A 21006-nucleotide genomic window follows, 5' to 3' on the forward strand; every position below is an offset into this window, starting at 1 on the left:
CTTATGAGCACGCTTACGTTGAGCACGGGATTCAAATTTATTGTAATTAAATATGTAATTTTTTATTGTGGAGTGTGTGTGTGTGTGTGTGTGTGTGTTTCTTCACAGCGGTCCGGTGGGGTCAGAGGAGGCGGGGGGCAAGGCGGCAGAGCGTGTAGGCGGCAGGGACGTTCTCGACGCTGTGTCCCAACAGGCCAGGCGTCTCGCGTTATGTCCGCTATAAACGCGAGACGCCTGGCCTGTTAGAAACAGTAGTGGCGGGGGGAGGAATGGGCTGGGTGGGCTGGCTGGATGGGGAGGGGGGAGCCCTTTAAAGCCCTGCTGCCGCATCTTCCCAGCAATACTTCCTTTCGGTTCACGGTTTCCCTTGCTTGCCTTAACTAACTTTAGAGTGCCGGCAGGCAGGACTCGGCCGCCATTCAGCGAAACATGTTTTGCTGAACGGCGGCCAAGCCCATGCCTTTAAGTACCGGCTTGCCTTCCAGGTGTCCCGGCTCCATCTGAGATGCTTCTCGCCGCCGTCGCGCTCCACCGCTTTGCCCCCCCGCCTCCTGTGACAAACAATCCTGCTGCCCTGGCCTGCAGCCAGCGCAGCAGGGAGCGGGGAGGATGAGGAGGAGGAGAAGAGCAGTGAGTCCAGGCAGGGAGCAGGTCAGGCGGGGGGTGGGTGGGCTGGCTGCAGGCCAGAGCAGCAGGATTGTTCGTTGGAGGAGGCGGGGGCAAGGCGGTGGAGTGCGATGGCGGCGAGAAGCAACACCCCTGCCGCTGTGTCCGACAGGCATCTTGCATTTATGTCCGCCATAAACACGAGATGCCTGTTGGACACAGCGGTGGGGACGTTGCTTCTCGCCGCTGCTGCGGTCTTGCCTCACCAACGGTAACAGTCACCGCACGTCACTGGTGGTACACAGCATGCAACTCTTAAGATATTAGTTTATCTATTTCATGGAGTAAGAATCCTTCTTACAATGATCTTCTGTCCTAGTCTAATTTCATTATGAATTTTCATGAATTCTGCTACTCTTTTCCTCTCCCTCTTTTTCTATCAAATATAAGATAATGTAAGAAGAGATCCTTGTCACTATATGGTGGCCAAAATATCAGAAATCAAGTAGCACCCTTTTCCAACTATATTTATTAAAAGGCACAAGCTGCAACTCACTAAAGGCTGCTACTAGACCTAGTAGGAGACAAAAAATGTTTATGTGGAAAGACAAAGTAACTGCCAATGAATTTATAGTCCTTGAAATAAAATTGTAATGGAGCTTGCCCATTATGGATGCATAGCTTAATGACCATTAAGTGAGATATCCTCACTTAATGACTCCACCTCATGCTCTTCCTGGTGTGACTATTAAACAAGTGCAGAGTGCCTCAGGGGACACTCTTAGGAAGACTACACAGGTTCAGCATTGCCTGCCCCAGGCCTCCCAAGCTTAACCCTACCCCTTGAAGCACCCCATGCTCTAATTGTGGCCGTTTGGGGTCCCCACAGTCCTGCTGTTCGGTAAGTCCTTGGATGGGAAGGAAACTGGCTGCAAGCTGCAACCACCATGATCTCTCCTTGGTTACTAGGTGAGAAAGAAGATGGAGCTTGCAAGCTTCAGTTAATTCACAACTGCTTACAGGCAGCTTAATCTGTCTTGGGCAGGGTCTCAGTGGTGGGAAATGGGTGGATGGTGGCTTCTGCAGTATCCCTGCTATGATCGTAAAGACAAATGATTGTGAGGATGTTGTAGCTACTTAAATTTGAAACTGGATCTTACGCAGCTTTTGGGGAGTTAACATAACTGGTTGCTTAGCAACCAGTCATAAGTTGAGGTATACTACCCATATATTTGCTGCATCTTCTGAATAGCATCAGAGAACATTCAGGCAGTAGGCAAGATTGAACTTGTATTGTATTTGTATTTTGTCCTATACCCTTATCTCAGATGTTTTTAAAAATAATTCAAAAATCTTAAAAATAAAAACTATTATTTTACAATACATATCAATTAGTATCTTCCTCAAGAAATGTGAATAATAACTATCATTCTTCAAAAACACCCATGGAACAATGTTCTGATTTGCATCTTGGCTCTTCAAAGTATTAAAACATATGAATAATGAAGACATATTTCTGGATGTATGATTTCTTTTATTTTCTTTCATATTTAATTTTATACAAGAAGGTACTGCCCCAATTAAATATCTTTCTATGAGAGAGTTTTCTAGGTAACATTATTTTCAGGCGTTATTAAGGGTTAATTGTTTATTGCCGGGTCTTCAAGACTCATGAACTTAATCTTCTCAACTCTGGATTGCTCTAGATATAAACTCATGTAATCCTCTGATTGTTGAATTCAGCTTGCGTTGCTTTTCTTAGTTTTTCTATACCTATTTCTGATTCTGTTTATATTGACTTTTTAAATTTTGTTATTATTTTATTATTGGCCTTAGGGCACAAAAACTGACAATACACAACATTCTTACAATTTTCTCTTCTTTCTTACGCTGCTCTCCTCACCAAGCTGCCAAACTATAGCAAGAATTGTCTGTCCTTCATTTTCTCGTCACTGATTTTTCTGTTGTCACTAAAAATGTTTTCAAATAGACCGGAGTCTTATAGCATTGTTGCAACCTCTGAATGGCAGGTGAGGAGGGACGGGGGAGGGGGGGGGGAAAGACTTAAACCAAAATTTTCAAGCAGATGTCACAGAAGATGATAATTAATTGAAAACTAAAATGCACTTCTCCTCCTAGGTATGAAAGAGAATATGAGCCCAAGGAAGAAATTTGTCATAGATTATTTGAGATTAAGAAACTGTGCCTTTCTACAGTATGATAAGCAAGATTTGACTACATAAAATCAAATTAGGACAATTACTTATATTTTATTTTCAAAAACTGCAGGAAAATCTAACAAATTGTATAAAAATACTTCTATGCTGTGTTGCTTTTGTTTTGTTCTTACCAACATCTTTGGACTTTTCTATTTTCTGTTTTTTTTCAAAAGCAGCTTGTATATCTCTCATATTTGCTTCTAGTTTTTCAGCCAAAGATCTTTGTTTTGCTATGTTCTCATCTATAAAGATCAAGCAGATGTACACATATATACTACATATATAATATACAAATTTGGCTATATGTCAAACAAAACTGTGAATTTAACAAAACAACATACTTTCAAAAATTCTTTTTCAGAATTTGTGGAAACTACAGAAAGATAATTGTAGAGTTAATGGGGATTGAAAAATACAAAAAAGATCATCTTGTCATCCAAGCAAACTTGAAATCTGTTCCCCTGTCTCTGATCTTCCTTTCTAGGGAAAATTGTTGGGATAGTCATGGTAGGGTAGTTAGAGGCGGGGGTGGGTTTCTAAAAATTGTACTACCAATTTGGTGGGCATGGCTAGATGGTGGGCATGTGACTGAGAGGCCGTGGCCAACTTGACAGCACTCATGCACACTCAGTCAAATGGCCCCTTCACCAAGCCATGCCCACCGAAATGGTGGTGAAAAGTTTTGACCGAGGGGGGGAGGGGCTCCAGCCTTGTTGGAGCTAAGGGAGCGCCTGCAAACAACATAGTAAGAAAAAAAGTTTTTATCCTCCACAGCCTCAGGAACTCTCTGTAGGCTTCAGCAGGGCTGGGAGAAGGGAAAAATGCACCCCCGTTTTGCACAAAAACAAGGACATTTTTCCCTTCCCCTAGTTCTGCTGAAGCCTGCAGAGTGCTTCTAAAGGCTGGGAGAAGGAAAAAATACCTCTGTTTTTCTGGTTAGAGATCAATACAAACTCTCCTGTTTCTGTTTCTAGCTTTCCTCTTGCTCCTGGAATCCTTATACTCTCCATGGATATGACCAGGGTATATTTCTATCTAGATTTCACATAGACAGGGATTTATATTGTTTCTCCAAATAGCTGGCAACTAATGTATTTCTCACTATTACATTGGGACTAGTGGTGGGTTTCAATTTATTTTAGAACCTATTATGTGGGTGTGGCCTGTTTTGTGGGAGTGGCTCAGCAGTCATGTGACCAGGTGGATGTGGCCAACTTGGGAAATGTGGTGAAACTCACTTAACGACACTCTTGCTTAGCAGCCAAAATTTTGGGCTCAATTGTGGTCTCTTTCTTTCTTTCTTTCTTTCTTTCTTTTTCAAATCTCTCTCCCACTTTCTTTTTCTTTCTTTTCTTTCTTTCTTTTTTCCTTCCTTTCTTTCTTTTTTTCTCTCTTTCTCTTTCTGTCACTTTCTGTCTCTCTGTGTCTGTCTCTCTCTCTGTGTATCTTTCTGTCTGTCTCTCTTTCCTCCCTTCCCCATCTGTCACTCTGTGTGTGTGTGTCTGTCTGTCTCTCACTTACTCTGTGTATGTGTGTGTATCTGTCTGTCTATCTGTCTGTCTGTCTGTCCCTTCCTCCCTCCCTCCCTTCCCCCTCTGTCTCTCCCTCTGTGTGTCTGTCTGTTTCTCTCTGATTCACTATCTCCCTCCCGCTCTTTCTGTCTCTCTCTGTGCCTCTCTCTGTCAGTCTCTCTCTCTCACTCACTCACACATATACACATACAGACACACATACTGTGGTCATCTTGTATTCCAATCACAGGTTAAAAGTACCTGGCAGCAGCGTTTTTCTCTTTGGGGACAGGTCCTCTTCAGAAGGATGAGGCTCCACTGGTCGCCCTCCCATTCCTTGTCTTCCAGCTGCAGCTCCACGCCATGGAAAACATAGGTGGGCGCATGCAAGAAAGCCCCCCCCCAACTGCCTGAACGTTTGAATGAAAGAGGCTGCAAGCTCCTTTGCCCTTGGCTATGCGATCTCCTTTAGTTTTCTGCTGCCCGAATGCGTGAATGAGACAGACTGAGGATGAAAGGAGATCACGTCGGGTTGTGGGGAGTGAGCCAAGAGTTCCAACCGGTTCTAAACAGCATGGTAGATTTGTAGAACTTCTTCTACTGAACCGGCAGGAACCCACCCTTGATTGGAACCTTTTCTTAGAAGGCTGATATCTACTTGGAACATATACCTGGTACTCCTCTCTAAAATCTTTTGAACTGTATCTATTCCATTTCTTTAAGATAGCCCTAAAGAGCTTGCTTGTGACACCCTATATTTTAAAAGAAACCCTTAAAAAATCCAAAAAATGATAAACAGAAATAATAACATTGAATTTACCAGCCGTATCTTGCCAAACAACGCTTTTTTGTTGCAGATTTTCAATACTTGATTGCAGATATGAAAACAAATGTTTTCTTTGTTGGAGAAATTCTTTTAGTGCTTCTTTTTGCCCTAAGAATAAAAGAACAATTATCACTTAAATTCACATGATTTGTGTTGGTAGTAATATTATGTAGGAATATAAGAGCCATGTTTACCACTGTTACATTAAACTTTTTACTCCTAGTTAAAAAAAGCTTGTTCCCTCAACTAATTCTACTTTTCATCCTTTATTGCACAGTATGGAACTCCTTCAGCAAAACTAAGCATTTTTAGATGTAAAATATGTTATTTTCCTTCCCCCTTTTAAATTAATCCTCAAGATTTTTTAAAAGTTTCTATTAAAATGAAGGGTTTTACGAGCAAGTGACTGTCACTTTGTAATTCTAAAAATAACAAACATTCATACAAGAAAAGCCTTCATACTTCACTAAGTTAAAGTGACATATTTTCATGGCTTACATTCTACAAAGACCACCTAATAATACTCCAAATTATCTTTTCAATCATTTTTCAAATGAAAAAGCTAAAACAATTTTTAGGGGTCATTATTTCATCACAGTACTAATACTAAATCAGTGTGTATGTGTTGGAGGTGGGTTCCAATTTATGGACATGGTCCGAAACTAATTCAAGATTAAGGCTTAAAATGCATGCTAAAAAAAAATTGATTGCTAGATTGAACTTGATAGTTACTGGATTCATTTTTATACTTTAATTCAAATACTGGTACTCCTTTACTTACAACAGTTCAATTTAGTGATTGTTCAAAGCTACACTGACACTGAAAAAGTGATTTACGATTTAATTATGACCGTTGCAGAATCCCCATGGTTACTGATCAAAATTTGGACACTTGGCAACTGGCTCATATTTATGAGAGTTGCAGTGTCCTGGGGTCATGTGATCACCTTTTGTGACCTTCTAACAAACAAAGTCAATGGGAAAAGCAGATCCACTTAACAATCATGTTACTAACTTAATACCTGCAGGGATTTACTTAACAACTGTGGCAAGAAAGGTCGTAAAATAGAGCAAGAGTCACTTAACAATTGTCTTGCTTAGTAACAGATATTCTGTGCCAGTTGTGATTGTAAGTCAAGGACTACCGCTAACTTAATATTATAGCACTGTTCGTACTTACTCTCAAGCATATTTTCTATTGGAGGCTCTTTGGGATAAAGTAAATGACATCTATCAAATGAACTCTTTCTTCTTTCTTGTAGATTGTGCACTTTCCGTTCTAGATTACAATAAATGACAATAAAAGAAACAATGTATTTAAGATACTTTTTCACAATATAATTTTCTTAAATAAATAAATATTTTTTAACTAAATAGCTTGTGACTGTATAGGTTATTCTCTAAAGAACTTTTCTTTCATCATGAAACATTGTACATGCTTCAGGACTTAATTCTGTACTTACTGATAACATCCAGCTGATTATATGGAAGAGTTCCCATTTCTTCCAGTTCATAACATTTTGATTCTAGTGCTGAAAACACTAGCAGCTCATGTATTTCTCTCTCTAGAAATTTAGAAATGCACATATTCAATTTCTGGTTAAAATATTGCATTTAAAAGTTACTTTTAACTGAGAATATACTGCATGAATAACATGAATTGTTGTGGAAGTAAGAAAAAAACTCCCTATTTGTAAGAACAATCATTAAAAACATCCTTTTGCATATATGATTGCAGATAGGAAAGTGCTCTATTCATAGGAATGGAGAAGAATGTACTTTTACCCTTCTAGTCCAAGAGGTAGAAGAGTGTGGAATGAAACAGTGAGCACATTGTTATTCTCAGTGGTGGGATGCTGGTGATATAACAACTGGTTCGGTGAGTGCATGATTGCTTTGCGTGCATGCACAGCACTGGAAATGAGCATTTAGAAGCTCAGCTGCTTACCTTCCAAGTCAGCAACTGTAAGTAAAACAGCTGGGGGCAGGAGTCAGCTGTGCCGCACGATTGAGATAAGCTAGAAAGCAGGAAATACAGGACAGGATAGAGCAGGGGTGGGTGGGTAGGCCCAGCTCATTGTTGGAGCAAACGGGTTCGTAATGTTTCCTTCCTTCCTTCATGTTTATTAACCTAACTCTTTTTTGGAATTATATTGCCCACATTACAATTGATAGCTCAATGGTAGCAAAGCTGCAACTCTGAAACTGGCACAGTTTTCATAACATAGTGCTATTTGTCATTGAATTACTTTTGTTTGAACTGAGGAATATAATAATCATACCTCAGAATAAAAAGCTCACTAGCTCTTTGGGGTTATCTTAAAGAAATGTAATAGATACAGTTCAAAAGATTTTAGAGGCGAGTCCCAAGTATATTTTCCAAGTAGGCATCAGCCTTCTAAGGAAAGGTCCAGCGTGACCAGTGACGGGGGGGGGGGGGACTTTTACTTTTAATCAGGTGAAAGCCACAGAAAATTTCAGAGTTGGCTTTCACCAGTTGTGCCAATATGAAGTATCCAATAAACTCTTCTTTGAGGAACCTGCCTGTCTCAGAATTCTGTTTTCTATGGGTGCATTACTTGGAACACTGACAAATAGCACTATGTTATGAAAGTTGTGCCAGTTCCAGAGTTGTAGCTTTGCTATCATTGAGCTGCCAATTGTAATGTGGACAATATAATTCCAAAGAAGAAGTAGTCTGAACTGAATGAGATCACAACTTTCAGGACAGAGGTCATCATGCAACATCTAGAAGCCATAGAACTTCCATAAATAGAACTGAAAATATGAATCAAATATGTAGATGACACCTTAACCATAATAAAAAGGAGCAATTAGAGAATATCCACAAAGCTATCAATGATGTTTTTAAAGGAATCCAGTTTACTAAAGAAGAAGAAAAAAACAACTTGCTACTCTTCCTGGACATCCTGATCAGCAGAAACCACAATGGCAAACTAGAAATGCAGGTTTGCAGAAAAACCATCCATAATAACCAGATGCTGAACTACCAAAGCAACAACCCAATCTCCCTCAAGATAAGCTGTGTAAGGGCTTTAATTAGATAAGCCCAAATACACTGTAGCAACTCAGAATAGCAGAAAAAGGAAATAGAGGATAATAATAATGTTTCAATTTAAGGCAGCTGTGAAGCCATCATGTGAATTGATGGCTCAGAACTAGCAGAGACAATATGCTGAACCATCTGTATGGTGGAAGTTTAAGTCTAAAAAATGTAGACATAACTCGATTCCCCATTCTTCTTCTCCACCAGGAAAAATCCTAAATAAAATTCATAAAGCAGATTAGACTTGTGAATATGTTTGGTTGCTTCTTCTGCAGGAGGTATGCAAGTAAGGAGACTGATAAATAAATCAGATATAATCACATAAGTCTGAAAAATGATGGATAAAATGCCAAATAATGGTGTTTATTTAGAGCCAGATATTGTTGTAGTACTTGAAAGTAAATACTTGAGGGACTGAGAACCAAGCCCAAGAAAATGTGTGCTGGAGGTACACAGAAAAAAAAAATTTATCTACAGCTAGAGAAGTTCTGATAGAGGCTCTGCCCATACAGAGGCAACACCATAAGAACACTGTACAGAGTTCACAAAGAAAAATGATTTGATTAAAAATGAAATACAATTGAAAGTTCGGATATTAAATATACATATATACATTTAAGGTAAACACTGTTCCACATCATAATCAGTCTAAAAGATATTGCATTACTAATATATTGCTACATGCTAAGTTCATAATGAAACAATCAATAATGATTTTGCTAGAATTCTGTCTGACAAACATTTTCACACCTGGGATTTATAATGCTCTTACCTCTCCTCCACTCAAACAGCATCAATGAATAAGAGTTATACTTTTTTTTAAAAACTGCAGAAAATATATTAGATTATGTCAATGTTTTTTCTAGATCCGTTAAAATTAATAGATTACCCTACAATTTTATTTTAAACACTTACCATCAGATCTTTTTGTCAAACCTTTTTCTAAATCAAAGTTTTGTGCTTGCTCCATATCTTGAATAATTTCCGCCAGATTGTCAAACAATATTATTTTCTTCTCAGCTAATAGCTGAATTATCTGTTCTATATAAAAGGAGCATCCAGGTTACTATTAAAAATTTTAGAAATGTACTCCGTAAAAATAGACTGGAAGGCAATATCTAGAGGTTAGAATGTAATATATTAAAAACAATTTAAATAAAACACATTAAACTAGTAATATCATAAGTAATGTTTATAAAAACACCAACAATTCAAGAGTAGCAATGCATCACTCAAATGCTGATTGAGCAATCAGAAATTTGAGAAAAGTGTAAGATTTTATAATAGCTGAAACAAGCATCTGTGGTAGCAAAAGAGCTTCTAAGTAGATCAGAAGAAGTTTGCTGGATCCTTTTGTCATATAGTGATACAGAAATGGCAATACAGAAATGGAGAAAGATTTGAAATGCCAGTTCTAATTCTAGCTATATTATGTATAGTGAGAGACAGAAACCAGAGAAAGAATGGAGGCAATTTATTTTATCAATTCCTAATTCTCCCTGCAGATGTTTGCAGAAAACTGCAACAGAATAATTGGAGGACCCTTATGAAAAAGGAAATATTAATCCCCTTTCATCAAGACTCAAATTAAAAATAATTAAAGTATGATTCCTGCTTTCCTAGGCTACAAGGGGAATTAACTATTGTTGGATGCTTTCCCACACCAAACTAAGAATTATTTTTGTCATCATCAGTACTATTTGTGAATCAAAAATGTACTAAAGATTTTTCATCTTAAACAAAATACATTTCTGATAAAACAGAAAAGTGCCTAGCATATTATCATACTAAAAATTAATTACTTACCATTATCTGGCTGAGTAACTGCAGCGGCCTGCAAAAGTTTCAAATCTTTCAGATTTAATTCCATATTGTTCAAATACAACTTTCTCTTCTCAGATAATGCTTGTATTTCTGTAAAAGGAAATATTTTAAAATTATTAGCCTGAAGCTAATAATACCATGCTATCATCTTACCAGGAAGTTTATTTACTGACCGATTGAGGTGGGAGTCCTGCAGGAAGGCAGGATTTTATCTTACTTAATTCTTATTTCTGATATTTTCAATTCTTTTCCTAGCAGACATAAATCTATTGCATCTATGAGGAGGCCTACAATCAATGTAAAAAAAAACCAAAGAAAAATAAGCCAATAACATAACAATGGTACTTTCTTTTAAAAGTAAGATACATGCCTTCTTCAAGTAAATATGCAACATTCTTTTCCTAGTTTGGAATAAAAACCAGCTACAACTGAAAGCCAATAATTAATACAGTTGATCAGATATCTTGAGCAATATGTTTTAAATGAGATTCCAGACTAGATTTCTATTTTACTCTGGAACAAATGAAATTTACTAAGAAAAAGTCAACAGCTGCAATCTTGTTCTTCCAAAGGCAACCTCAGCAGAGGCATAAGCATAAATCTTGCATTGTCTGTAGAAGCTGTAGAACTGGAAGATGTCAGCACCATGGCTGAGGGTGAATTTGAATCTAGATCCCCTTCCTTCCCTCTTCCAGTCCAATATTTTAACCAATACACTACTCTGTGTGTAGCCAAACTATTATAGAGAATTAATATTCAGAATTCTCAGTGGGAATAAAAGGGTCTTATTTTGTGTATTTCTAATTTTTTAATGACCAAGTCAGATAAAAGTGGGAGAAGGCAGGATATGAATTCATACTGGAATGAAAAGAAAGAAAAAAGCATTGAAATGCTTTATTTCTTGTTCTTTCTTTCTCCTATTTTTTGCTTTGGGCATGGCTTTTTTCTTTATTTTTGTTTCTTTTAAATCACATTTAAAATTATTGTCAGAAAAAAAAGATGGAGAAAACAAATTGTCCTTAAATTGAAATTCAATTTCCCAATCAGTAGGCATGCCAAACATTTGATAAAGTGTTATACGACTTATACATTATTTATATATTGGATTTATATTTCATTTTTCTATTTGTTTAAGGCAGTTGCCATCATTTAACATTTAACAATGAATAAACATAACAATAATATAAACAATTTATACAAAATTAATGAAACAATTGCATCTTTACTATTTTTCAAAATACTAGAAGAGGAGTGAAATCTCCTCAAAAAGTATTCCATATTCTGGGAGATAAGATAATGCCTCACAAGATAATACCAAATAGATAAGACTTAGAAGTATCTTTAAAAATACATTTGCTAGCTAAATAATCTGAGAACTTTATATCAGGATGGACATTTACAACCTTAACTGTTGGCACATCACTTGAAATGATTCCTCACAGGCAGTTTGCTACTAGCACATATCTTTCAGTACAAACACTTTCTTTATCTGCTCCCTTTAGCTCCAGTTATTTGCATTTTGCTATTCCCAAACACTTTACAGTAATAAGAAAGAATGTAGCCAAGGGTACATTCAAGGGTAATTGCAACTAAGGTAAGGGACAGGTGTACCTGGTGTAACCATTTGAACTAGCAGTAATTTGTAAATGCCTACTTCTTTACAGTGGGTGTTGTGGACTCAAGATTAAGGTGCGGTGCACTCCCAGAATGTGGGCCCCTCTATCTCACATAATGCAACCCTATCCACCCAAAGTAGCATTTCAATCCCTAGGTACATCACCTTTGTATTAACTGGATTTAATTTCAGTTTATTTTATCAAGCAGTTGATTAGCAGTTGGGAGGGCAATATATGTATATGTGTTTTTGTCTTTTATCCTTTTTAATGTACATTTTTAAAATGTTTTATTCATTTTTGATATTTTTTGTAAAAGAAATTAATTTGCATTTTAATTTTCTAAATAAAATAAAAATTAAAAAAAGAAAATACTTCTACTTTTAAGTGGAATACAAGATTTAAAATATAGAAAGAAATCAAATTAAGTGGTTAATCAGCTAGCCATTGGAATAATTTTATGAAAAGGAGTTGCTTAAGGAACATTTAGAGGATTTCCATAATACTTCTAGAAAATACATTTTCAATAGTGAGGAAATTTAGACAAAACAAAAACAAGATTTCAGTTTTAATAGAATAGTGTATATAGATGATATTCTTTCATGCCTGAGACAGATAAAAAGGTTCATTTGTGAAGCTCCATGAATGATAAAAAAATTAATTCTGTACTTACCATAGGGTGTTAATAGCTCAGTTCTGCTTGATTTAAGATTCTCTACATTTTGAATGTTTTGTACAATTCCCTCTAAACCTATAGACAATAGCCTTCTTTGTTCATTGAATTCTTGTATCTTTTGCTCTAAAAATGAAATATATTTCATGTCAAACACAAAAGATGAAAATAGGAGGGTTACCTTTTGAAAAGGAACATTATAAATAGTTTTACAGGCTTGAGAAAATTTGAGCATTTTAGAATACCCTTGACAACGAGGAAACTAAAAATAATTAGCTATGTTCTTTCTCTTCAGATACACCAGAAGAAAAACAATAAAATATACTAACTACAATATCTATGATTCACATAGAAATAGACTTCTGGGATTGTCACCAGGGCAGATATATAAATTTAGAATAAATGTGGTTGTATTTTACACTATAATTAACTATGTCTGACTGTTAAGCATTATAAGGTCATGCTAATGTCTACCAGCTTGATAGCCACACTAAGCCAGCATTTCCCAATCTTTGCGACTTTGCGGACCGGGCGAGGGAGGGCATGAGCGGTGGGTGAGCATATGTACACAAACAGCTTAATTTGTGCTAGCAGCAGGCACACATGCCCACCACTTGCACAAATGGAGCTGCATATTTACATCCTTATACTTTCGCAATTGGAGTTGCATGCATGCACTCGCCCACCACCTCTGTGGCCCGGTTCCGAGTAGACCATAGCCCAACACTGGATCATGGCCTGGTGATTGGGGACCCCTGCATTAGGCTATATATGGCATGAGAGGTGCATATTCCAAAAGAAAGTAGGGCAAGGAATCATCTTTAAGAAAGTTCAAGGATTTAAAGGTCTTCACACCTACAAGACTTTAAGTATCCATTGAAATTCCCTCCAACCTTAAAACATCAAATAAGAGTCCACAATTTTAATCTTGTCTACTCCTGGGCTATTCTGCGGGCTATAAAAGAGGATCTGGAGCCCACCTATAGGACCTGGGCTATAGTGTCTCGAGGAAGGAGATAGGGTCTTTGGGGTTGTGAGGCAGCTCCCTCTGAACTACTTTTATATCTCTCTTGGTCAATCAGGCCATCCAAGGTATTAATTGTGCTTGAGTTCAGACAATGGTGAATTCATCCTTGAGTAATAAGATTGTGCCTCCTGCCTTCAAAGGGGCAGTAGCATATTTCCTGCTCAAATCATTACCAAATCACCAGTATTGGAAATTTCCATCAGGTTTACAGCCACCTCTTTTCAGAGAGTAAAGAAGATTATATCTTCAAAGGGCCCTGAAGGAAACAAATTATATGGATCCTTTTCAGTTGATTCCAGATCAATATAAAGCATTTGGTTATAAGTTGCCCAGAATTGCCTTTAGGTGAAACAAGTAGATAGGTAGATAGGTGGATAGAGGGGTGGGTGGGTGGATAGATGGATGGATGGATTGATTGATTGATTGGTGGGTGGGTGGGTATGTTGGTGGAAGAATGGATAGAAAGATAGGTAGGTAGGTAGGTAGGTAGGTAAGTAAGTAGGTAGTAGGTAGGTAGGTACGGAGGTAGTTGGTAGAGCATTGATTATCCTTGTAGATCAATGCTGTGGTAGGCTACACACTTCAGTGTATCCATGCAATTTGTCTGTTCTACAAAGTTCATTGGTTTCCAATGGACTTCCAAATACAATTAGAGGTGCTCGGTATCACTGGTAAATACTTACATTAAGAAGTTTATTTATTAAGTTATTAGTTATTTACAGAACCACCTCTTCCCAGTTACCTCTGTTTTTCCTATAAGATAAGCTAAGGTGTTTTTGCTTCAGGTCTCACTAAATAAATAAATTTGTGACTTCTCTGTCATTATCTTTAGCTCCTGCCTCCTCCTGTAGCGGGCGCATTTTAGAGGCTTTTTTAAAAAGTTAAGCACCAAGCAGTCATCCATGGTGACTCTGGCAGCAACTAGCTCAGCCTGACCTCAGCTCTTACCTTTTTCCTTTTACATTTTTCTTTTCTTTTCATGATGACATTGGTGAGGCTCTGCCTCCCCTGCCTCCACGTCCCTGCTGGAATACCATTCTACCTGAAGTGTTTAGGACACTAATCTTGCCTTCTTTTAGATAAACTCTAAAAACTTTTTTTTAAAACAAGCCAGAGGCCACATTTGTTTATGATCCCAATTGGTGGAAAATAGATTGGTATTTAAGTGCATCTCTCATCAATGTTCTGTATTGGTAGGAAATACCAACTTAGAACCATGCATACACCATCCATCTATCCATTCATCCATGATGTGTCTTTATTCTGCACACTGCCTAAAACACTGAGTTTGGTAGCTTATGAAACTAAACAAGTAAATCCTCCTTTAACATATATAATACTTTACTATAATAATAACAGAAAAAAAACATTTTTTCACAGTTTCATAGTTATTGTATATCCTACAAAAGGCATTCTGATAAGGAATTGGGAATAAAAGTGAGTTAAAGCTAGATTGGTGGCGACTTGAAATTCACAGCCTCCTTGTTCACACAGCAAAGTTATATCTATATTCACCTAGTTAATCTCAAACTGGCAGTTATTTTCCTTCTTTTTTTCTAGTGAATACACAAAAAAAAGAGCAGCTATGAAATAGGAAAGGAAAACATAGACGCATTCCTATAAATTTTAGTTTTAAAGGTCAAGAGCCATTGAAAAATGCCAGGAGAAAAACTACATTTTTCCATTTTCCAGACAACAAAGCACTAGTAGTAGTATTGGTATTTTTCTTCATTTTAGGATTGATCTGTAAAACTGCTTTTTAAATACAAAGAAATGCACCCAAGTGTAATAGTAAATATTTATGTGCTCTCTCTCACACACACACACACACATATACCTTGAAGTCAATCTTGACTCCTGATCATTGTCTGGACCGTGGCACGACATAACTGCAAACGTCAAAAGCGCGCTGACAACACCGCGGCGCTAAAACCGCGATGTCAAAAGCGCGCCGACAACAGCGCACCGACAGAAGCGCGATTTAACTTAAGGTAAGGTTTAGGGTTAGGTTTAGGGTTAGGGTTAGGGTTAGGTTTAGGGTTAGGGTTAGGTTTAGGGTAGGTTTAACATTGTTTAGGGTTAGGTTTAGGGTTAGGTTTAGGGTAGGTTTAGGGTAGGTTTAGCGTTAGGTTTAGGGTTAGGGTTATTTTTAGGGTTATGTTACAGCGCGCTTCTGTCGGCATGCTGTTGTCACCGCGCTGTTGTTGCGCGGTTTTGACGGTGCGGTTTTGTCACCGCGCTTTAGTCACACGCGCTTTAGTCTACCGTGATTTTGTGGTGGAACCTGTCTGGACAAGTTGCCACAGTTTTCTTGGCAACATTTTTGGAAATTGTTTGTTGCTGCCTCCTTCCTAAGGCTCAGAAATTGTGGGGGGCTTTTTTGTCCAAGGTCTTCTAAAATGGGATTAGAATTCCCATTTGCTGATTTCAAGCCTAATTCCTTAACCACTATATCAAAATGGCTTTTGATAGAATTAATTATTGTAGTAATATTTTAGCCCTTTTGAATAATAAAAATAATGTTGAGATAGTTATTTTTGTCATTTATAGCTATGAATAATTACTACAACTTATTCATTATTATATCTTACAAAAGACTTACCATTAATACTGCCTGGTTGATCAGCTGCAAGAGCCTGTGCTTGCTTTAAGTCTTTCAAATTTGATGACAACTTTTCTAATAACAATCCTTTTTGTTCACATAGTTGTTCCAAAAACTGTTCTGGAAAAAAAATAATTTCAGAATACTAGTTTTAGTCCTTGAAAAATATATTGGTTTTAGCTACAAGCTTTCTCTATTTTAGAAAATATATCTTGTCAAATAACCTTTCTCTAGATGAGAGATTTTTATGAGCTTTTAAATAAGTTATTTTCTAGCCAATTTTCAACCTTCCCTCCTATCATCCTGTAGTTGTTAATACTTCACGCACACAAACCCACACATCAACTTAAAAATTTGTCAGGTTCAAATTTGATTGGAAACCTTTAAAAATTAAATGAAATTTTAAAAATTCAAAAATGTAGATATTTTGTCTTTCTCTTTTCATAGATTAAATTACCATTAAATCTAGAATCATTTTGCTAGTTTTACAAAAGAAGGATGAGACACAAAGCATGTGGAAGATATTACATGGATTTCTTATAAAAACACATTAAATTTATTCTATACTTACTTTTGGATTTTTTAACTTTTTCTTTAGTACTATCTTGCATGTCTTGTAAATCTTGAATAACTGCTTCAAGACCAGCAACCAAAAGCTTTCTTTCATTTGTGAGATTAATTACTTTTTGTTCTGCAAAAAATATTTTAGCAAAAATAGAAATATACTAATATACACAGTTTGAAAATGCCAGAGAATTAAGATTCTCCACGAAAATCAAGTAGATAGATAATCTTCTATAGTATACTAGTTTTAGAATATCCTGTAGTGTGTGATCAGAGTGTAATTTTGGACTTGGAGATGCAATTAGTGAGAGAATAATGCACAATGAGGATTAAATTAAAGTCAATGCAAAATAGCAAGGAGAAGGGAGTTTAGTATTACAAAATTGGGAATTATTCACATTAGCAGTAACAATAACATGGGTGAAAGATTGGATAGAGCTAAAGAACAAAATAATTTTGACTTTAGAAGGCCATGATTTGCAAGCAGGTTGCATACATTCCTATGGGATGATAAAAATAAAAGACTTCCGGGGCGGGACCTTGCTGATGGCGGTAGCTTAACAAGCTGCCCCCGGGTTCCTGGCTGCGTTATCTGCCTAAATACCTGGTAGATAAACTCACTCTTCAGGCAAAGAAGATGAGAGAGAGATCCAGCTGGCAAGAGCTTTTCTTTGAAGTTTGCAGCTTTTTTTTTTTTTTGCTGCAAACGGAAGGGGAGCCTACCGAAGGCTGAATCACACCTCCGAGCCAGGAACTTCTGCCGTAACCACTACGGCGCAAAGTAAGGAACCCCCGCTTAGGACAATTTTTGATATATCTATTTGAGATTAATACAAGCAGAGTCCGTACCCGAGAACTTTATCTGTCCCCCCCCCGTTTTTTTAAAGAAAGAGCTTTCTTTGTGCATCGGGTTTCTAAAAAAATAAGCTCCTAAAATGGCGGATGCCACATTCTTAACTGGCCGACAGAGAGAAAGATCAAAGGAACAGCCATATAGCATTCTCTGACTAATTAGTTTTGTTTCTCTGAAGACCTACCAAGATTTTTTTTTCTTATCAACTTTTAAAAGCTGTAAAACCTCCTTGTTAATATAGAGACATTCTAAACAGAGATGAATATGAACTGCTTCATTACAATGCTAATCTTTTGAAACTTGCTTTGTTACAATGCTCTTTTCTGAAACTTTTTGAAAAACTTCTAAGAACAAATAAAGGGGGGACTTAATACTTTCTTCTCTCGCAAGCTACACAACGAGCCAGTAGAGTTTGAATAATTGTTGAATAATTGTTTGAAGAAAAGAAATAATGGCATCAAAATCAAAGTCGGAGAGACGTCCTTTTAGGAATACACCTCACGCACTTGGCACAAAGTTGCAGCTTTCACCCTCTACGCCCCTACTGGAGATTTGCTAACGAAAGAATTTTTTTTTTTTGAGACTCTTAGAGAATTTAGAGAGGAGATAAAGAAACTTAATGCAGACTTATGTGATAAGCTTGATACTAGGATTGCCAAAACAAAGGACGATATGCTGGGACTTGTAACTGTATTGACAGAATATGTTGCTGGAATGGAAGATAAGCTAGAGGTTCTTGATGAAGCCAACACTAACTTGACATCCAAAATTGAAGTGATGCAACAAAAAGTTGAAAACGCAGAAAAACAAATTGTTATGATACACTACAAACAGATGGAGCTTGCATTAAGAGTCAGGGGGCTGCGTGAAAACGAACAGGAGAACTTGAAGCAGATTTTCTCAGAGGCCTTTAATCGTCTGGTGGGAAGACCGGGGATCAACTTTGACTGGCAGATCGAAAAAATTTATCGCATTAACTCTTGGGCGGCAAAACAGAGACAACTTCCTCAAGATGTAATTATATATTTTACTACAAGAGAGTCTAGAAACGTGATACTACAAGAATCCTATAATACCAGGCTACAAATTGGCGGACAGGACTTGATTGTCTTGAAAGAAATACTACCCCAAATGCTAAGAGCCAGGAGAGATTATGCTTTTCTAGTGGAAGAACTCAGAAACCGTCAGATACAGTATAGATGGGATGTGCCATTTGGTATTATAATTACATTTGATAAGCAAAAATATCGTCTCAACTCTGTATGGGAAGCCCGAGATTTCTATCACAAGACTCTGAAGGTGGGACACCCTGAATCATCTGGATCTGGAGAAAGACTACGAGAAGGACAAGATAAACAGCAAATCATACAACTACCAGACAGAAAGCACCATTTCCTCCTTCCAGAAGGGCAAGGGACCAGAGAACAAGGACCTAGCCGTACGACTACCAGACGAATGGGAAAACAAGGCAGATTGCAACAACCTCAATAATCATCGGCCATTGATCAAGGAGTTATGTCTGAACTCTTTACAGAAGAGAAAGAAAATATTTTACTATCTCAAACAGTTCAAGAACGATATAACTTGTCTGCAAGAAATTCATATTAAATTAACTGATCCAAAATATCTGTTCAACCTCGAACTTGGTCAATATTTTGTGACCTCTGCTACGCAAAAGAAAAATGGTATAGTTGTATACTTAAGAAAAGACATTAAGGCTGAGTGAACTGAAGCAGATCCTTTTGGAAGATATATCGCATTAGACCTAATTCTAGAAGGGAAAAAGACTTGATGGACAACTTTGAATTTTATACAAATCACTAATGATTTATCTTCTAGGGTGAAGAAGACAAAGATTGCGGTGAGGGTTCTCTTGGATCATAACCCAATCTGGACGGAATTGGGAAGGGTAGTGCAGGCAAGAAAGTCTTGGAGGTCGAATGGGAGTTTATTTTGATATGAAAAGTATATTAATGATTGTAAAAAATTGCTATCTGAATACTTTGTTCTGAATATGAATAAGGGTATATTCAGGGAATTTGTAGGAGACGTAAGTAAAGCATATATGAGAGGAGTACTGATGAATACAAAAAAAATATATAGACATAAACAAGGGCAAAAACGAAAAGAGTTGGAAGAGGATACCAAAAGAAAAATTTGAAATGTATCCAAATTGTGTTATAGAGGAAGGAGGCACAAAGGGGACAAAATTAAGGGTTTAGAAACAGACAGATACTTAGATAAAGAGATAAGGCCCCTAGCTAGAGAAGAGTACAGGCAAAAGCTGAATCAACAAATAACTTCTGGGGAAATCCTGCAGGTAATCGAACAATTAAGATTAGGAACAATGTAAACTGCTTAAAGTTTGTGTAACGGTAAGAAGCTGAGTTCAACGCAGAGATTTTACTGACTTTTTTTTCTTCTCTTTCTTTTTTCTTTTCCCTTTTTTTTTCTTTATTTTTTTTCCCCCCTAACTTTCTTGGTTTTAATACATCTTAGACTGTGTTTGATAAAAAGCTATACCGTGTACGGGCTCTGGGAAGTCGGGAGGGGGGAAGGGAGGTGGGGTCATAGGGGGGAGGGGGGAAATATAGTATGTGCCAGATTTTAAAGTAACATGATTGCACTTGTATACTGTTGCTTTTTTTAAATTTTAGTATAAAAATAAGAAGCTGAATATATTGATAGATAGTAGAAATTCACCGAAGGGAGGAGTATAGGGAAAGAAGAGGGAGGAGTAGAGAGGGTGGGAGAGAGGATCGGAAGGAGGGTGAGATGGAAGGGAGGGGGAGAAAGGAGTGATAGAGGGGGAGGGGAAGTAGGAGAGGGGAATGTTGGAGGGGAGAAAGGAAAGTTGGAGGGGGGAGAAAGAAAGGGTGTATGGAGGGTTGAAGTGGTATATTGGTTTTGTATTTTGGGGAGTACAAGGATGGCTGTGTTTATTGCCCAATGTTATATGGCCCCAATCATGCACAGTATATATGTGACTGTATGAAATGAAAATGAAAAAATGAAAATAAAACATTTGACAAGATAAAAAAACAACAACACACAAATACTTTCAAAATTAGAAGAGCGTCATTGCAAAACTGGCTCAAAAGAAACAAAACCCACTATGTAAAAACCCTGAAGTAGCTATCACTGGCAGAAAGGATGACCCATCCAAATTTTATAGATATGAATAAAATGCTAAGATACAGAGACATAATTGACGGACAGGGAAATTTAAAAACAATTGAAGAATTGGCAGAACAAAACATGAAAGTTGACTGGCTAACCTACTTGCAAATCAAAACTAAACACAATAATGATACTAAAATATATGACATTGAAACAGAACCACATGAATTGGATAAAATAATTCATAGCTCGGATAGAAAGATAGGGAGAATATATAAATTTCTCCTGAAGAATAAAATGGAAGAGGAAATCGTGAAAGAACAAATGATAAAATGGGCACAGAACTTTGGCTATAATATTGAATTGCATAAATGGGAAAACTTTGGGGAACAAACTTTAAAATGACACTATCATTTGCATACAAGGAAAATTAGTACAAAATGATTTACAGGTGGCAGCTGGCACCAACAAGGTTAGCTAAAATCTCAACAAATATCTCCC

General features: G+C 37.2%; 1 protein-coding gene across 1 annotated transcript in view; it reads right to left on the minus strand.

The window, feature by feature from the left end:
• CCDC7 (coiled-coil domain containing 7) overlaps positions 1–21006 on the minus strand; it is a 250515-nt gene that overhangs the window by 15728 nt on the left and 213781 nt on the right. Inside the window, exons 58-66 of the mRNA XM_087712546.1 lie at positions 16540–16659; positions 15969–16088; positions 12340–12465; positions 10036–10143; positions 9145–9270; positions 6626–6727; positions 6343–6441; positions 5157–5270; positions 2957–3067 (exon numbers count right to left, since the gene is read on the minus strand). Coding sequence (XP_087568672.1) covers positions 2957–3067; positions 5157–5270; positions 6343–6441; positions 6626–6727; positions 9145–9270; positions 10036–10143; positions 12340–12465; positions 15969–16088; positions 16540–16659 — 1026 coding nt within the window. The remainder of the gene's footprint in view (positions 1–2956; positions 3068–5156; positions 5271–6342; positions 6442–6625; positions 6728–9144; positions 9271–10035; positions 10144–12339; positions 12466–15968; positions 16089–16539; positions 16660–21006) is intronic.

This window comes from Thamnophis sirtalis, unplaced genomic scaffold (assembly GCF_051295495.1).
Source record: "Thamnophis sirtalis isolate CommonGarterSnake01/CBP01778 unplaced genomic scaffold, rThaSir2_p1.2 scaffold_4, whole genome shotgun sequence".
Classification (NCBI taxonomy): Eukaryota; Metazoa; Chordata; class Lepidosauria; order Squamata; family Natricidae; genus Thamnophis; species Thamnophis sirtalis.